Here is an 18,931-nt window from a genome sequence, read left to right as displayed (position 1 = left end):
AGCAAGGACAATTACCGTGCCTACTATAACCAAGAAGTGAATGACTAAAAGAGTGTACGGCCCCGGTAGAGAGCTCCACCTGGGCAGTCGTCCTCATTCAACAAAAGCGGATTTTGAAGCCTCTTACTTAATATCATAAATAAAATGTTCAAGTTGATTTTTGATTTTGGTGGGGGTTTAGGATAATGCCTGGCACTCGAGATGTTTCCCTTTCCGTTTTAGTGCTCACCTCTCGCCGCTTTTTGATCACTGAGTAAAACTGAGCACGTCCCTGAGTAGAAGATGAATATCCGTGCACGCGGGAGACGGCCCTAGACAACCGCTGGATTAATGTAATCAACCCCGCTGTGAATTTAAAAAAGTCTTCAGGAGGTTCCACGTCCAGTAGTGCCATAGAATATAGCCTGGCCCGCGAGCCCCCTAGAGAATCCTCTTTGGTCAAATCTGTCAACTGTCAAATCTGTCCGGTTGTTTCTTTCGTTATGACGGTAACCGCCTTATCTGGTCAGGTTGTGACGCTCCTCTGCGGTCTCTTGGGCCTCTATGTCTTCAGGATCATCACGACGTACCTTAAGTTGATGCAGTTCCGGGGACCTCCGGGGACCGGCATCTCGAACTGGCCTCATAGTATGGCGATGCTTCGGGGCAATTGCCACGAGTGGTACGCAGAAGTCAACAACAAACATGGTGCGACTAGGCATCCCTTTTGCTTTGCATCTCTACCAGGGTGCCATATCTACTATAGCTAACATGTTCGACTTGGGCCAGGTCCGATCGCCCGTGTCGCACCTCAAGTGCTGATCACGTCGTCACCCGAAGTTTGGATGCATGTAAACAACAAGCCTGGCTACAAGCGCTCTGATTGGTACTACAAAGCGGCACGAATCGAGTACCGGAGGGACAATGTCTTCAGTCAGACTGATAACGCGAAACACGCGGAACGGAGGAAGCAGATGGCTCCAGGGGTATGATAACTGCCCCGTATTTCTCTCCGAGTCTCTCCACCCATTCATACCGGCATAGGCTGCTAATAAAGTATTTTTATAAAAGTACTCCGGAAGGGAGAATATCCAGCTCGAGGGGTCTATAAATGAACGACTTCAAGATTTCTTGAACCTCATACGGTCCAAATATATCTCGTCCGACCGCCATGTTGTCCCCATGGACCTTGCGAAAAAGGTTCAATATTTCACACTCGACGTTATTAGCAGCGTGGGCCTTGGCAAGGCGTTCGGTATGTTGCGTAGTGACCATGACGTGGACGACTACCTGCAATCCAGCGAGGAGGGACTTGCTATCGGCAATACCGCCCTTGCTATAGGCTTCAGCTGGATCACTCAAATGCCCTTCATCGGCAGTTTTATTGCACCTTCGCCTAAGGATAACAACGGCTTCGGTAAGATGATGGCCACATGCTTCCGCCTTGTCGAAGAGCGCGCTGCGGGCTCCACAAACGAAAAATCCGATATGTTAGCCTCGTTCATGCGCCACGGTTTAGCAGGCGACGAATTGCGCACTGAGGCCCTAGAGCAAATCATTGCGGGCTCTGACACTACTGCTAGCGCCATCCGTGGCACCCTTCTGTACCTCATGACGAATCCCCGTGTCTACCTCAAGCTACAGCGCGAGATTGACGATGCCGCGCGCAGTGGGCGTGCTCCGAGCAAGGACGAAGGTCTTATTACTGCCGCCCAAGCTAGAAATCTTCCGTACCTCCAGGCCGTGATCCGTGAAGGTCTGCGAGTCTGTCCGCCTGTAACGAACATCTTCCCGCGTGATATCCCCCCAGGTGGTGACACTATTATCGTCGACGGCGAGGGCGTATTCTTACCGGGCGGCGCCTGCATCGGGTATTCGGCATGCGCTATGCACCAGAGCGAGAAGATCTATGGCCAAGATGCAGAGGCTTTCCGACCCGAGCGGTGGCTCGAGTCGGACCCTGCCAAGTTGGCTGTCATGGTTCGGACCAACGACCTCATATTCGGTCATGGCAAATTCCAGTGTTTAGGGAAGACAGTGGCCCAGATTGAGATCGGAAAGACGATATTCGAGGTGAGTAGAAACAGCTCCATATGCCTGCTTTCGTCCTCTTTTCTCCTTGATGACACGCCAACTGATCACCGACCGGACACAGCTGTTGCGTAACTTCGAGCTGGCACTTATCAGTCCTACGCGTCCCTGGGATGCACGAAACTACCTTGGGCTTTTCGCAATTTCAAATATGTGGGTGCAAGTGATGGAGCGAGTGCCCTGTTCTCCTTGAACGGGTCGAGAACAGTTCTAGTATCTGTACTATAAGCGGCAGACCTGTGAATCACAGGATGCGGTTAGTTTTAATTTTTATGATTTAGCCCTATAATACACTCTTGTCACCTCTCCCTCCGCCGCCTCGACTTAAAAAACCCGACCTCGCACCTCCGACCTCTTTGCCTCGTTCTCCTCCCTTGCACAAGGCCCTTCCGTAGAAAAGTAACGTGCAATAACTAATAGCAGCAAGCTACCAACTATTCACTAGCAGATCCAAGACCTAGGTACCACTGGTACATTTGAAGTTTCCCCAATTATTCTTACTAAACTGATATTATCCAAGTTATGTTGAGGACACGAAGGCTGCCCCGATAGTTCTGTAATAGATTGCTTAAGCTCGCTTCGTTGATTTTTGATTTCGTCACCCCTTTCAGCGTGAGTTTCTGCAACTGCGAAGTCGCGTCAAGGGAGGAAAGGCGTTCAATAAGTCCGCGTGCTGCCCAACCGTCATCGAATACGATTGTCAACATACGCAGGTCAGTGGCATGTCGCACTATTGGGTCCATCCAGACAACAATCCCAATTTTTTCTATCGTATGCATAAAACTGCCTCACTTCTCGTTCACTTTCAATCGTGAAGCTCGTGAAACTTCCACTCGTGCTTTTGTAGAACGCTCGTCCGCAGATACACTAGGATCCGTAGACACTTACTGAATAGTCAGTCGTGATACCTTCATGGAACTTGTCTTGAGAAATAACTATGTAAATGATTCGAACTCCCCTCCTATTCCCATTAGCAGATCAATAAATTTCCTTTCCTCAGACTGAGATTTCTTTGACTATTCAGGACCCAACATAGGCTTCTCATATGTCTTCCCCTAGTATAGGATAGTTAGATAATTCTAGGGAAATAGCTAAACTAAGAAAAAGACGCATGTTTGGCCAATTCGCGCTGTGTCCCATGTTCCAGAGTGCTCTCATCCATCTGAAGATATGCATTTTGATCAGATCTCCTTTCCAGATCTTCAGGCACAGGTGTTATTTAAAGAAGCTGGTATGCTTTCGAGGCGCGCATTTCGTAGCTTCAGGTCTGTCTCTGTCCAACGGAATGGGTTCGTCTCCGTTGAAATTCACGTCTGCGACGTTCCATCGGGGTGAGCCTGTCGAAATTAGATTGATAAAGACCACCCGATAGAAAAGTAGTCGGTCATGGACGGTCATGTCTGGTGTGAAGTTGAACAAATCTCCGGTATATACTCCCACGGGGAGACCAAGGTGCTCCTTTCCTGGTCCGACGGATTCGTGCTGCTGTAGAGAGCCTATTAAATCGATGTAGCTGACATGAGCGGCTGGATCGTCGAACGATGGCTCTTCATTCGTTGCGATAGACATTGAAGGTTTTGGTAACTCCTCTTCTGAGAACGAATTGCCTCTTCGCTTCCTCCGTGATGTGATGTTTCTCGTCGCTCTTTCATCGGATCCTCATAACCTGCTTCCAGTTGATCTTCTGAAATCCATATTCTTGTGGCGATGTTCAGACAGGGCCCACCAGGGCACCTTTTGACGAGGAACGACATGCTTTCTCTTGTTGAACCCCTCCTTCAGAGGGAACCGGATGAGTTGTCGTTTTGCCTTCCAGGCCAGAAGGAGGTTCTTGATGAATGCAAGGGACAGGATAGATAGAAATGGTTGTGTTTTACTTTCGACATGATGAGTAAGACGAATAGTTATATGAATGTGATGGATAGACATAAGACTTAAGTAAGAGAATTGCGACCATAAAGAATAATCCTTTGTTTGACTTCCTCGTTCACTTCCCCTCCATTTGTTCCATGCCTCTGTTTACCGGTAATTTCGGTGTTTGCCCACCTATTCCTCAGTCGGCAAAGCCGAGGGACCCATTCCCATTTCATCTCTTTGCATTGGTGTTTACTCCGTTCGAATCTCTCTTTCTCTCGATATCACTGTCGCCTCCGCACTTAGGTGTGGATGATCGTGACTCCGTTGCCACCGATTCCATCCGAGAGTCCGAGATGGTTATCCCTCGGAGCTCCTCAAACACTGCGTCGAAATGGGTCCGATCCGACCTTTCCGCCAAACTTCATGATGCGCAAAGGCCTCGGCCAGCTGCCAGGCGTTAAAGGTAGGTTGCGATTTCCTTTCTCTCGGACCAGAAGAATGATGCTCCATACACAGGGAGCAACAGTCGTCACGCTATAAAGGGATAGATCAATCCGAAGGAGTTAACCTAGTCAGCGTCTGCCCCCCCCCCCCTCTGGAAACACCACTCTGACAGACGAGATCCTAACCCACCTCTGTGTCTAGTGTCCAGACGTCTCTAGAGGGTGGGTGTACGTCCCAGAGATCGGGTAGTGCACACTCTACTCGGGAATCCCTCAGAAATGACCTCTTTAAGATGAAATCTGATGGATTGTGGAAGCAAAGAGATGGATCAAGGTTGCCCGGATTTTTCTAAGAAACTGTAGGTGGAAAGTACAGATAAATCCTAATCAAGGAGGACAACTAGAGCCCGCTTTCACCGAGCGATCTTTCTTCCGGCAAATGTTGATGTTAACTAATGAAAAAGGTAGCACATAAGAGAGAAAACCGGGAAGAACTGAGAAAAACAGCAAGAGATACCTCCGCGTAGCCCTGATTGATGTAGTCATTTTGCCTGAGCCAGCCATAGGCCGACGAAGCAAGGAGTTAAGGACGAACTTGTTGGCACATAGCTTCCAAGGACTGCATGCAGATGATAATATCCCCTTCGTGTTGATTTCGGGGTCTGCGGAAGATGCTTTCAAAGTTGAGCACCAAAGGTGCACCATGGATTTGCCCATCTCGGTACGTAACTCTCTGAGTTGGTCGGAAAGAGGTATCCATGCGATTTCGGGTCTCATACGGATTTGGGGAAGGTCCTTCGGACCATACCTCCACGTCTACTCGCCATGTTGGCTTGCGAGTAGTGGTGATGATAACGACGCACTTGGTGAGATGGTCAGAGTTACTATACCACCACTGAGCGTCCTTGCACAGCTGGGAGTAGAATTCTGATACGCCGACTTCAAGGGCCAGGGTAGGGAATCCCTCCCCCCCCGCCCATCCCATCAAAGATATCGGCTGGAGAGAGCCACCAGTCGGGTTTCTTAGCCACAGACACTCCTTGAGTCCTTGGAGAAGGGCGGGATACGAACGCCCCATTGTCATTGGAAAGGCCCATTAAGAACAGCTGGATAGCTATGGTTTGAGAGAAAACGCCAATAATTGAATCGTGTTGGTGGCCTGGCATAACTTTAAATAGTACTTCGCGGCGAAAATACGAGATTTTCAGTCGCACACCGGGAAAGAGCTCTTCATCATCCTTAATCTTGGAGAATAGTTTTTTTCCCGGGTCTTGCAGATATAGGAATTGGGATGACGGGGGGTTAGGGCTGGAAAGTTGATCTTTTAACTGGTTCAGTGCGGCTTTGAGCTGTCGGAACGATGGAGCATTGAGGACTCTCGCGTCTAGTGGAACAGAAAAGTCGTCGAGATCAACGCGGCGTGAATGGAGCTCTGACGGAATTGTTGAGTCTGTGGTGATGGGCTTGATAAAATGCGCCGAGTCAGAGCTGGAGTCAGAAGCAGCGTCGCGGCGACGGTCTGTATATTGAGGGGTGGGCGCTCTTTCATAGAATGGCATGCCTGCTCGGGAGGTAGTGAGAAGCTTGTCAGCCGACACTTCGGTGGCTTGAAGTCCGGTTGATGGGCTATCGGTGCGTTGAGGGGAGTGAGAAGTAGATGGGGTTTCAGCGAGTTTGGGGCGTGTCGACGTGGGTTCACGAGAGCCCATCGTGGCTTCCTTATTCGTGAGTCCTGGCTGAGAGGCCATTTTGAAAGTGCAACACGGGAAAGTTGATTGACCAGACAAAATAGAAGAAGGAAGCAAAGTGTCCAGTAAAAGTTCTAGGGAGGATGGATGGGAGATTTCCAATCTTGGAAGGTCATTATGTACCTATATGGGCATCGGGAGCTAACTACCTAGGTAACTACATAGTAGGGCCCTGGGTGACGTAACCCCGAATGAGAGGTACCACAATGTATGATAAATTTAGTGGTATTGAACTCTACAGTGACAGCGCCTTACTTAGACTTCCGCAAAGCCCACTAATGGGCCCGAACCTCGGGCCCAAAGCCCAACCCGCAGTGGGCTATGGGCCTAACCTTCAAAGCCCAGCCCAGCCCACAGCCCATTAATAGGGGCCTTATGGGCCCCTATTAAAGCCCATCGGTATCTAATAAAGTGGCCTCTATAATCGCTAGATTACAACCTTTCTACTGATTACGTAAAGTTTAAGTCTAGAGTATTAAATCATAGTAGCTATATTAGTATATATCTCTATTTTAAATAAGATTCGATAAGTAGAAGATAGGATATTGTAAAAAGTATTGATATTAATGTTTTGATATCAGATATATATTTCAGATCTCGACGGGAGTACCACGACTTTCTAGTGAACCTCTGTAATTTTTAAACTTTCTTCAAAAAACGTGTTTTTTCGCGTTTTTAAACGTGATATTAAGAACTAACTAATTATCAGCTCTAAATCATTTAAATAAATAGAATATTACCCTAGGGATAAGGCCTAGAAACAGGGGTAAAACGAAGCGTAATTTAAAAAATAGAAAATGGAGGTTCAACTTTACTTAGCACCTAAATTCTAGGCATGTTTGTATTGTTTGGGGCCCATTGGGCCCCCACGAAAGCCCACTAGGCTTCTACCCTAGGCCCATGGCCCACCGGTGGGCCTAAGGACCGGGCCCAAAACCCAGCCCATTTGCGGGTTGGGTTGGGTTGGGTTGGGCTTTGGGCTTTGTGGGCTTTGCGGAAGTCTAGCCTTACGTTGTACTCCGTAGAGACGTCTAGATACCTTAAGAGGTGGGTTAGGAATCCGCCTACCTAGATACTTGTGTATCTGTACTTTCCACAGTCTTTAGTAATTCAGACGACTTCCATTCCATCTCATTCATCTCGTCTTATGGTGTCAAGCCAGTTTATTTATTTATTTATTTATTTATTTTTTTTTCAAGGTTATACGTCAAAGCCCTTTTCCGTCTTTTTTTCTGCCGTCGACTATAACCTACGTTTCTGTCTTCTACGATTCGTCATATTTCATTAATCCTTTTTTTGTCGGTAAGGGTGATGTTCAGATATATTCTATTCTAAATTTATACGACCGTCCCCGTGCACTTCTAATACTTCAACTAGGCACGTCGTAGTTGAGAAGCATATTCAACACGGCTTTATCATGGAGCTCGACGACGCTCAGTATATACTTCTCAGGGATGCGAAAGAGACCAAAAGGTATGATCTTATTTTACCTTAGGTGCACGTGGGCTGTGTACGATGGCCTTTGTAAACGAATGGACACTGAGACAAGTTTTCAGGCTAAATTGGCAACACCAATTATTGTTTCAGGTGCTGGGGGAAAGACTTCTCCCGCCATCGATACAATCAGAGAAAATCCACAGTGTGGCTGATGTAGGGACAGGAACAGGGTATGCTTTCACTTGAAACAGACACCTAATACCCTGGTCTCACATCAACGCAGTATCTGGTTACAGAGCCTAGCAGAACAAGCAGCGCCACCACCGTCACTAGGTTATGCTCACCGTTATTATCACGGGTTTGATATTAACGATGCGCAATTTCCGCCAAATATTCGTTCTGATGAGCTCGAGTTGAACTTCACCTTACAAGACGTGCTTAAGCCATTTCCACAACAGTTCCAATCTCGATTCGACTTGGTTCACGTACGACTTTTTATCTTCGCTCTTCGAGAACCAGATGTAAAACTGGCATTGGAGAACATGCTTGCTATTATAAGTAATCAAAGCCAACCCAATATTGTTTATCGAAACAATCAAGACGCACATACTAACGTTTCTTCCATATAGAGCCCGGTGGGTATATGTACTGGGAGGACTGCAATTGGGTCACAGTCAAAGAAACATCTGGCCTTCCCGGAGGTATGGCAATCCTGGAAGCTATATCTAGCAATATGCGGAACAGGGGCCTCTCTCTCCAGTATGTTGGATCATCCACCTTGACATCAAGAATCCAAAGGAAAATCCTGACTTCAGCTAGGATCCTTGATGTTGTTGACAGATTTGCTCTGGAAAATGGTCTCCGTAGAATTTCTGATGCCAACTACGACTCTGAGGATTTCCCCGACATGGGTGTGTTTGATGATTTTGTCTCCCCTGCGGTGGAAGGAGTCTTACGAATGTTATCGACGACAAGCTCAGACAATCGGGGTGAGCTGAATGACCTTCTCAATCTCCATCAGAGATTGATTGAGCAGGGCAAGCTGCACTGGAAAGTCATTTTTGCAGCAATTATCTATCAAACGCCCATTACCAGTCCGATTGGAGGCGTAACAATACTGCCTGGCAAGGTATGAGAAATCTATCAGGTGCAAAAATGAAAGTTGAAGAGCCGATTCTATTCACAAAGACTGGCAAAATGATAGGAACAATCGTAGGAAAGTAGTAGTTATCCCTTGGCAGTTATCTCGTTTCTTACGAGTGGTTTGATCGATCATTTCTTTATATCTCACCATACCGCTATAGTCCTAAAAGATTGCACTAATACTAAGCCAAGAGGTATTTTGACCTAAATTACGTGGTGGACAGGCCGTCTGGATTTATGAACCTCAACGATTTCTAAGAATATGTGGCGATGGCTATCGAGGCTCTAGGACACGAAGACAGAGGATATTCCCTTTTATGAGACCTTCCATGAGACACATTCAAGGTATCAATTTCATATACAGTGGCTGGCTCGATCAGTCTCCCAGACAGCCACTGCACTCTTGATACCCTTTATGCCCCCAAAGGCAACTGTTTAGTTGGTGACATCGCAGTTGAGAAAAGCCGCTTAAGAACAACGTTAGTAATCCACTCTTTCCTTGGAAATAATGGAGAACTTACACTTGGAAAAGAAAGCATAGCTCTCAGCATTTTCAAGAGCGGAAGAAGAGCTCAAACCATGGACTGCCTCATAGCCATACGTCTCGGGACCGTAGATGCCTTTGGTATGCGCCAGCTCATGCAAGCTAGAAGTGGCCTGGTCCAGCTTACTACAGCTGTTCGACCAGGGAGGGAACTTAGTGAAATACGCAGGGCAGGTCCGGATTCTTCCGTAGGTTCCGTCTGTCTCACCGTAGGCAGTCATAGTGAAAGAGTGATTGTCAACGCACTGGATGCCCTCCGGAGTGCAATAGTAGCTTACGACACCTTGGTTCCCGTCCCTGGCCTCCGTGGCAATCTTTTCCAAGACCCCCGCAACGCGATTGCGGGACTGGGCGTCGGTGGTCTTGAAGAAGCTCTGGAAAAGGCTGTTCGAGTAGTCGGATTCGCTGCGGATGAGGCTGGCGCCTGCACTGGCCATCTTTGCAGCCTGGGCAAGTGCGTTGTTGATCATTTGCACTCTCTCACCATTGCAGTTTTCAAGGGTGGCGCGCATGTTGAGAGGATTGGCGACAGCACCTGCTATCAGAGGGAGAGCGATAAGGGCCTGGAAGACATGCATTTTCAAGGTAATGGAGATAGAAGTCGAACGACAGTATAAAGATCGAATATGAAGTAATAAATAAGTAGCAACCACCAGGGCGTTCTCTGAAAAATACTCTAGGGAGCTAGAACATAATGGTCAACCAAGGGGAAGAATATCAACGGGCGATCGGCCTTGATCCTTTTATATCAGCTCAAGGGGACCTAATAGTCTGTCTTTGACAGGAACAGCCGCGGCCGCTTCATCATGTTTCAGTAATATATCTCTTGATCGTCGCCCCATATTTCACTTTAGTACGTGCTAATAGATACGTTAGAAGGCAGCAACTAATTCACACCGACCCACCGGCCCCATACTGAAGTTGTGCCGAGTGGAACTTATGTTGTAGACAGAACCTTCAACGGGTTAGGGAATTACTTGTTCCTGCATCTTCTACTCCGTAGTCGTAGTCTTCTTCGGCTGTGTTGCATCCCCTGTTCTGTAACACTCACGATAGCAGCCAAGTCTTTCAAGAACCGTGGCCCCACCATACCATAGACCAGCCTTTCAGGGCATGGGAGCTCTGGATTAGAATAAAGCACTCCTTCTGGACTTCCTATGTAATCACCTAGATCACTGCTTGGCTAAGAGGAACAAGATCTATCCCGAGCTTCAGGGATAGGCAAGTTAATTTACAAATTTGAGACAAGGAACTAGCTCGTCTTCGTTGAATGGGGATTCTTGCCGGGAATGGAAAATAGGCCATATGTTGTACTCTACAATATAGATTGGCACTTTATTTAAAACCATCATTGACTACGGAGTACGGAGTCCGGAATATGGAGTGAAGAACGACTTGGGGTGTGCCAGTCTGAAACAGTCCATTTAGAGTTTTGTAGCGTATTCGCTCCTGGAGATCTTTTGCAAAAGTCTCAGACCATTTCCACTCGCTTTTCCCGCGGGATACTCTCCGTTAAATGACCTATCTATTCGGATACATGGATACGGAAGATGTTGCACGTAGAACCCTATGGCATATGGGAGAGACATCTGGATGGGTAGTTCCTAAATTTGTCCGATTACTATCACACAGCATGCTTCTCGTCAATCCAAAACAATGCTCTGTTCCGGGAAACCTTACTCCACTAGTTTTCCCAACGGAATAATAGGCACGAAGACCCATAGCGCTCGGGGTTGGGACCTCCTGGTTCTTTTGTTCATCTCATCACTCAGGATCTAAACTTGACAAGTTTGCTCATCAATGACTGTACAAATTTCCGGGCCAATCATCCTGTCTATACTATAAAGGGTTTTCAGTTTTATTTTTCATCCTTTTTGCGCGGCTGTTGACCTTTGAAAGGCCTAACCTTGGTCAGGCGTCGGAAACAATGTCAGCACAATTATCACAAGAAGAAGTGGCATGTCCCCACTTTGCTATGACCTATTTTGACAGCTATGAGAATATTTGCCAAATGGGCTCTGAGTCTATTGCAGAGAGTTGCCGAACTATCCTTTCTCCCCGGGTTACGGGTGGATTCCTAAGAGCAGTGACAATGTCGGGAAATTCCAACGCAGCACAACCATATTGTAGGATCACATCCAGACTACTATGTAGGTTGGGTCTAGGTTTTACTAGGTCGCGTGCAAGACTACGCATGGAATAGACAGCCCTAGAGTGCATACTGAATCACATACCATCTCTCATATAGTCACCTGACTATCCTACAGTGGTGGGCTATATAATCCATCTTACTAGCCCATTCCCACTCACTTTTCTACATAACTCTTACTACTTCAATACCATCATTGTATTATATCATCCTTATGATCTTATGGTCTCCTGTAGACTCAAACATCTCGGACGACATCATGGACATCCTTAATGATCTTGACCCATCGCCAATCTCCCTGGCATCCTCGACTGGAACATCAATTACCCTCCCCTGGGCTATGTCAGAGAGCGGTCAGCTGATCGCACAACTTGGAACAGGTTGCCATTTAGGCAAACTCCAGAGCAACAATGCTGTGGCGCCCTTCGAGACACAACCTGCCATATCTGCCGGCACATTCCGGGAGAATATCCGCTTTCGCAACGAAGTTGGGGCCAAATCATCCTTCCACAAGGCTATTACATTTAGTCAAGCAAATAAATCGGACCATATGATCATGTCGGCGGAAGTTTCGGCGGGCTGTGAATTTGCCAATGTTAGTGGGAGCGGGACATATAATAGAAGTGTCATGGAGAACATGGATGTGATTTAATTTGCTGGCGTCTGTCACTATGATCTATGCTAACACCGAGCAGGACATGAAGGGGTCTGTTCAGTCTACTATTCGGACCGGGGTGATTTATTTCGACCAACCCAGGCTTTCTTTAGATGCTATTGCTGATATACGACGCTCTAAGAGAGACCGGGTCTACTTTTCCCAGCAATACGGGGATTACTACGTGGCGAGTCTGCGTCTGGGCGCTGATGCTGGCCTCCTCGCCTCGGTCTCAACCAAGAATCGGTCCGAGTCCGAGAGCTTGGAGGTCAAAGCTAAACTACATGTATTATGGTGGGATATCGAAAAGAGTTACAATGAGGAACACCATGCTCACGAGGCTTGGTCTGTGTTCGATATTACTGCGTTTGAAACATTGAGTGGGTTAAATGTTCAAAGTGGAGCTTTGCAGCAAGACCCCCAGACGGTGGCTTGGAACTACATCCAGGGAGTGAGCAATTTGGAGAAAAGCGTCAGGGATAAAATGAGCGAACTGGGTTTGGAGGAAGACAAATCCTTGACGCATGAGGATGTCCAGAAGATTTGAGTATCTGGACTTGTTGTTGAGATTACCTTACTCCCTTATACGCAGATACGAGACTATACGACTACTTTGATTGAGCACGATTGAGAGCTTAATCTTGCAAATCGCATAGAATTTCTGGGTCGTGCGACCCTTGAGAAGACAAACAAACAATTTTCACACTTTAACCCTACCACCTCCATCTCACATTTCGAGTTTCCTTGCTCTTCAATCCGTAACTCCTTGGGTCTGACAATGATTGGTCGTTCGCCAACAGATTCATGGTTCTGGATCATCGATAGGTACCCCAATCTATAACGGTCAGAGCCCAACGCGATCTGTAGTGGAGGTGACTTACTGGCATGTAGAGCTGGAATATCAAAGGACATTGACAAGGCATATCACGGTCGCCGCCGGCCAGTTTTGGATTTTTGGTAATAGCATCAACCTGTTTAACAACTTAGACATGCTTCAGGGTAGGTTTGCAAATTCTCATCATACCTCTTCAACAATGAGATTCATCTGACTGCGGACATAATGCCGCGCCCTCTCCAGGCTAACGAGTGTCGCATCCATGGGCTCAGTAATGTGTTTCCACTTCAGTGTATCTCCTGGGCTTTTGTCCAGGTCACCCCCGGCGCCTGTACCGAACTTGTTCACTGGATTTGAGCCTGGGAGGATCTGAACCCCTCCCGACTTATCTAATTATAGTGTCAATCCATATATTTATGCTAGGGACATTTCTGAGAGACTTACCACTGAAAGTGCTTTTCTTAAGCTTTCTGACCCCATTAACAACGTCAACTTCCAAAAGCCGAATGTTCTTGTAAACATTCTTGAAATCAAGGAATGCATCCTGCAATGTCGATGTATAAATCCCTGCATTATCGTAGCAGAGGGGCAGATTCCTGGTATCAGTCTCGCCTTCTTTTCTTTCCGCTTTGACTTTCGAATAATAGTTCTTAAGAGAAGTGTACTTCGTCAAAACGGCATGAGTTCGCACTGGATTTTTTGCGACCAGTGATGGGAACCGGAGGGCGGCCTTTCTGATGTTTTCCAAGTTCCAGTCTTCGTCCGCTACTCACAGTTAGAATGTGATGTCAGGAAGGACGCAGGATAACATACGCTCCTTGAGTCCCTGGCCACCACCCGAGTATGTGATAGAAAGAGTCACCTCATTCTCCTGGAAGATTTCCATCCTCTCCTTCTCAACCTGCGCATTGCCCTTTAGTTCCAGACCATTGGTGCCCTTTCCACTCTCCTTTCTCTCGGTCTCTCCATTTTCCTCCTCGTGTTCGTCGGGCTTTGGTTTAGGTTCTTGCTTGTGCTTGCCTTGCCCACCCCCAAATTCCGGGGTCGTTAAAGACACTGCAGCACTGTAAAATGATCAGATATGCACACTCAAACTCCTGCATTTCACGTACCTGGCAGCAATGGTCTCCTTCTGATTCTTGTCTTTCACTTTGATGGAAATAACCGCGACGAACTCACCACCTTCCTGAAAGTCTTTTGCAATATGTAAGTACATACTCCCCCTCAATCTATCTGGATGGGATTCTGGTTCAATACCTGAGATGAAGCTATCACCATATATCTCAGTGAAATCAGACGATGAGTCCAGGTTCGCGATAGGAGTGAATTCGGTCAACCCCTGATCTACAATGGTTTCATTAATGACCTTGACACTGAGAAGGAAGTTGATATCAGCGTCCTTGATCTTGTTGGAATTGATGAATGTTCCCTTGCCAGTCCCGTCGATGAGATTGTTGTACTTGATAGTGAGAGCACCGCTGATCTAAATCAATTGTTTTATGAGTAACAATCCATTACGACTTGGAAAACCTCACATACGTTCAGGGTATCGGTAATATCTGACATCTTATCGATCATGCTGGTTTTGAACACCACTGACTGGGATTGGCTCTTTCCAAGACCTTGGTCAAAAGGCGTGCCATTCGGACTTTTGGTAACAGCGTCATCAACACACACTTGCTGCGTGTATGTGTTAAAGCCTGGTGCTCGTCAACGTTGTCCATCTCCGTATAGCAAACCCAGACAAGTCCTACCTGAGCCAAGCTTCATGCCACTGTGGTAAGGGGCGAGAAGCAAACCATGCTAGCCCTTACACTCTACACGGACATCTTCTTCCGATTACTCCTAAGTCCGGAGTTACCGACCTTTTCATAGAAGTATACATAGTGTAGTATGCCATGAACTACATCTTTAACCTCAGTGGCACTTACTCCGTGCACTGTTATAGATTTTATCACATCTGTTTACACATCTTATTAGTCATAGCTCTGTAAAAGATCCCTATGCACCTTTTTCGTAGGTTATGATGAATCCAAGCTTTTGCTGATCTAGAGCGGTGTGGTCGTCCCTTCACGAGTCATCGGCTGAAAATGGGCGTGTAGCTGAAATGCCCCATGCTCACAAGCATCATTTAGCCGAAGTATCCACCTAAGCGTAACCAAAAATATGCAATGAGGCTAGCGGCAATATGCTTATGATTATCAATGCTATCAAGAGAAAGGAAGGTAGTATGAGGTATGTGTATTTTCCTTGCGTTTCAGCTGAGAATTTTTGGTGAGAATAAGGGATGGGATCCGACAGTGCTTTGCAAGGTTAGCGGTCTGTGGTATATGTTGTATAGTAGACATCACGTTACACCACATCAGTCCGAATCATCACATTGACCCGCCTAATGGAGTCCCAAGCTGAAAGATCTACCTTGATCGGCTTACACCAAAAGCGGGACGCTAGGGTCGTGATGAAAGTGGAGCACCCGTGAACCCTTATGCACGCCACAAACTCCTTTTTTTTGTAATAATACCAATACCATTTATTAGTAATCATTAATCACTATGTAGTATATGCAGTTTACACCCTTTTAGTTGTAATTAATTGTATTATACTTGGAAAAGTGTGCACAGTATTGACTATCGGTGGCGTGCATGCATTAGCGTCCCTTCCCATGTCCCTTCCCGCCCGAGCTATCGTGGGAGGGTACGAGCTAGGTGTGTCCCTTGCGTGAGTAGCGACCTAGGCTTTTTTTTTCGTCACTCTTATGCTTATAACATTACTGTGTCTTCCATCATGTTATGTATCTCTTTTGGCAGGGGCTTACAATATCTGGTTTTCTCGTTCAATCAATCGATCCCTTTTCGCAATGAGTTTACAGACAGCACCATACGATGATTCTATGCGCATTGGTTCTGGGTAAGGTCTCATCACTCTCAGCAGACACAGTATATTAATAGTGTAGATTTAACTCATATACCCAACAGCTATGCATAGATAATGCGGTCGTTAACGACGACAAAGGCTTAGCAACCGAGAAAGACTTGAAGCCCAAGCTGCCTGAGACGAACGGCGATGGCGTCAGCCAGCAGGTCACGTTCACATCAAAATTTGTTGAGAATTCCAGTGATATCACAGAAGCTATGAACGTTAGCGGTAAGCTCTTTGGCTGATTCCTGCGCAGGGTGGAGATTTACCGACGCCTCATGAGGTCACTTGGAGATCAAGTGGAATGGAGTGGGAGTCAGTGGCAGCGGCTGTAAGTACACTACCTTATTTCAGCCGTCGGAGATATATCTAATGATAAATCATAGCGTATATCGACTCTTCCAAGGTCAAAGACAGCGACATCAGCTACTTTGTTCAGGTTAAAGTGATCAACCAACAACTCATTGCGGAAGACCTCACCAGATTCAATGCGATCGCCAATGTCTCCCCAACTGATCGAAGTCGGTTCACCGAAATCTATGGGGACAGCTTTGTCTCCGGATTCTTGGAGGGGGGAGAGTTCAATGCTTTGTTGTCAGTCAAAGTGGCTGATAAAAGCAAAGTGAAAGAGATAAAAGGCGCTCTGAGTTTGAGTCTCGAGAAAGGGGGATTTGGTATCTCGGGTTCAGCCGAAGGAGAATATGATACCGAAGAAATCTTGAAAAATTCGGAGACATCCATCACGTAAGAAAGTCATTATGCTACAGGCCTATACTTGCTAATCGCAGTTGGCACAGCGTTTCATGGGCAGGTGGTAGTGGTCATCACAATGGGACGCCCGAAAATAAAGGATGGACTATCGAGAGCATGGCGAAAGCTGCATTTTCATTTGCGGACCGAGTCCGGGCTTGTCCACAACGAACTCAGTAAGCTCGAGCTTTGTGAGAGTCTGGCTGAATACTAATCTTGCAGGGCCATCCTTACCAAGTATTCTGCTCTGCGATCCTACCAACTTCAAACTAACAAGGGATCTCCATTGGACTATGAGAATGCCGGCGTCTACACAAACGCCTTGTTGGAATTTTACATGGAGTACAAATCAATTGCGAAGGACATCCAGAAAAGTAGGATTTCCTGTCTAATAATCTTCAACCATGCTGACTGCCATAGTGACTCAAGAGGTTTCAGACGGGGTGAGCAATTTGGTAGAGTTACCTGCTGGTCAGGCAGCCGCAGAAGCAATCAAACAACTAAAAATTGACTACGCGGCCATCATAAATGCAGGGAAATCAGGTGATTCGAGCGATTGAGAAGTGACAGGTGCAGGCTTTCCACATATTCCAGAACAGGCATACACGCCGAACCTCTTTAGCCTGGAGACAGCCCGCCTTCACTGTCGACTTCAAATGGTTCGCATCGTCAAAGAGGTACGCAGCATGCACAGATATGACCAACCTTCCAAGACTGGGATGTTTCCTCAATCATCACTGACTTTATATATTTACTCAGGTGGATGCAGTTGCGGAAGATCCAGAGGTTGCTGTGGATCCTCATCGCGTCGGACAGTTCCTCAATCCCATGATCTTCCGACAGCTCCTACCGGTATGTTACCAATATACTCAACTTCTTCTGACCAGGCTAAGCATAAAAATTACAGGGCATAGAGCCCCGTCCATCAGAACAAGAACTGAAGGACATGCAACGGCAAATCACCGAGCTCGAGTGCCAGCTTGACACAGAAGTCAAGAACGGTTCGACGACAATGGAAACAGTGGCCAATTTGCAAAAGCAGCTCGAAGGGCTTAAGACAAATTCTGGAACATCAGAGCAACTGAAAGAAGTGGAACGGCAAATCACCGAGCTCCAGTGCCAGCTTGACACAGAAGTCAAAAACGGTTCGACAACAATGGAGAGAGTGGCTGGTTTACAAAAGAAATCCGAAGAACTTGGGGATAAGCTTGACTCTCATGGAAATTTACCGTACGTCGCTAACCTAGTGCTAGAGGATGCGAACGTAAAAGTATAACATTTACTGACCGTTCAATAGGTGGAATCTGTTCCGTATGATGATTGGTGACAAGTTCTTGGTTCGAAACCCAACTAAAGGCTTTGATCTGTGAGGAAGCCTATACTATTCGCTAACATCGAAATCAACCTCGTGCTGACAAAGTAAAGTACATCCTCACTTTACGAAGCTACTGTGTGGATAGTGCGCCTTTGGCAGGTCGGTGTATATACCATCAGCGATGAGGGGACAAGCGAACCTCGTATCTATTTATATCATTAAGGTGAGAAACCCCTCTATTGAAAGGATCTTACAGCCTAACATGACGCTATTAAAGATGATTCGAAAGAAAAGGATGGCATTTATTGCGACTTTTTCCAGGACAACTTTTCTACATGGAAATTACAGTACGATGGAAATTCTGAATATAGGTTTGTTTGGCAAAGATCTCGAAGCCCACCTATTAGCTCGCTAATCCTAGCTCTATATATAGGTACAAAATTTTGACCGGCAGATATTCTTGGGATATAGGTCTTAACAAAGATGGTATACTTTGCCGCAATTCGGCAGAGAATACCAGCCGCGTGGCTTCGAACTTGTGGAAATTTATCCCAGCAACAAGTGTTCAATTGCAATCTATTTGATTTGAGAGAGGAGAAAATTTGATCCTCTACAAACAAACAGTTAGCTAGGTGAGGCCTAATAACCTTGGCATCAAGCATGTGATAACTAACTAACTAGTTAGCTAGTTACCACAGCACTATTCTACTACACCTACCACCACAATGTGGTTACCGCTTCAAAACTGTTAGGTAGCGATGCTCTGGTGTCTTAGACAGCTATCTTTAGATAAAGTAGATTGGTTCAAGACATTGAATCCCTCTCAATACAACTTTCTCCCTCCACATCTCCTAGACCTACTAGATGTAGGCCCATCAAAAGCATTTGAAGTCGTTTTCTAGGTATGAAGATGACCGTGCCCCATATACGACAATGTATTAGACCAATAAGAAGCACCAGTCATGTCACTATCGATATAGGAGAACAAACGTGCTGTTTTCCACCAATTGAGCATTGAATGCCAAGATAAGAAGCCGTATATCGAACTTCGGATGCAGTTTCAACCCGT

The 18,931-nt window shown here is 46.5% G+C and overlaps 6 protein-coding genes across 6 annotated transcripts; 3 read left to right on the top strand and 3 right to left on the bottom strand.

The window, feature by feature from the left end:
- Positions 1–482: 482 nt before the first annotated feature.
- PGRI_055110 (cytochrome P450) lies at positions 483–2,145 on the top strand (the record flags this gene model as incomplete). The annotated part of the gene is made up of 3 exons (XM_040793224.1): positions 483–687; positions 769–965; positions 1,051–2,145. 3 exons carry the CDS (start codon positions 483–485, stop codon positions 2,143–2,145), a joined length of 1,497 nt encoding a protein of 498 aa, XP_040645191.1.
- Positions 2,146–5,311: 3,166 nt separating this feature from the next.
- Positions 5,312–6,118, bottom strand: PGRI_055100 (uncharacterized protein; the record flags this gene model as incomplete). Its single annotated transcript, XM_040793223.1, has 1 exon — positions 5,312–6,118. One exon carries the CDS (start codon positions 6,116–6,118, stop codon positions 5,312–5,314), a length of 807 nt encoding a protein of 268 aa, XP_040645190.1.
- A 3,015-nt stretch (positions 6,119–9,133) lies between these two features.
- Positions 9,134–9,820, bottom strand: PGRI_055090 (putative metalloproteinase; the record flags this gene model as incomplete). The annotated part of the gene is made up of 2 exons (XM_040793222.1): positions 9,134–9,165; positions 9,220–9,820. The coding sequence occupies 2 exons, from the start codon at positions 9,818–9,820 to the stop codon at positions 9,134–9,136; spliced, it is 633 nt and encodes a 210-aa protein (XP_040645189.1).
- A 1,830-nt stretch (positions 9,821–11,650) lies between these two features.
- Positions 11,651–12,593, top strand: PGRI_055080 (uncharacterized protein; the record flags this gene model as incomplete). Its single annotated transcript, XM_040793221.1, has 2 exons — positions 11,651–11,986; positions 12,087–12,593. The coding sequence occupies 2 exons, from the start codon at positions 11,651–11,653 to the stop codon at positions 12,591–12,593; spliced, it is 843 nt and encodes a 280-aa protein (XP_040645188.1).
- A 255-nt stretch (positions 12,594–12,848) lies between these two features.
- Positions 12,849–14,651, bottom strand: PGRI_055070 (uncharacterized protein; the record flags this gene model as incomplete). Its single annotated transcript, XM_040793220.1, has 8 exons — positions 12,849–12,881; positions 12,928–13,017; positions 13,071–13,270; positions 13,326–13,646; positions 13,695–13,945; positions 13,994–14,364; positions 14,421–14,581; positions 14,636–14,651. 8 exons carry the CDS (start codon positions 14,649–14,651, stop codon positions 12,849–12,851), a joined length of 1,443 nt encoding a protein of 480 aa, XP_040645187.1.
- A 1,087-nt stretch (positions 14,652–15,738) lies between these two features.
- On the top strand, positions 15,739–17,917 carry PGRI_055060 (uncharacterized protein; the record flags this gene model as incomplete). The annotated part of the gene is made up of 11 exons (XM_040793219.1): positions 15,739–15,788; positions 15,835–16,025; positions 16,081–16,128; positions 16,184–16,541; positions 16,595–16,723; positions 16,770–16,921; positions 16,968–17,090; positions 17,142–17,224; positions 17,307–17,399; positions 17,455–17,777; positions 17,845–17,917. 11 exons carry the CDS (start codon positions 15,739–15,741, stop codon positions 17,915–17,917), a joined length of 1,623 nt encoding a protein of 540 aa, XP_040645186.1.
- Between the last annotated feature and the right edge of the window lie 1,014 nt (positions 17,918–18,931).

This window comes from Penicillium griseofulvum, assembly GCF_001561935.1.
Source record: "Penicillium griseofulvum strain PG3 chromosome Unknown contig_84, whole genome shotgun sequence".
NCBI classification, from domain to species: Eukaryota; Fungi; Ascomycota; class Eurotiomycetes; order Eurotiales; family Aspergillaceae; genus Penicillium; species Penicillium griseofulvum.
The sequence above is the reverse complement of the archived record's forward strand: the minus strand, read 5'-3'. Positions and strand labels throughout refer to the sequence as shown.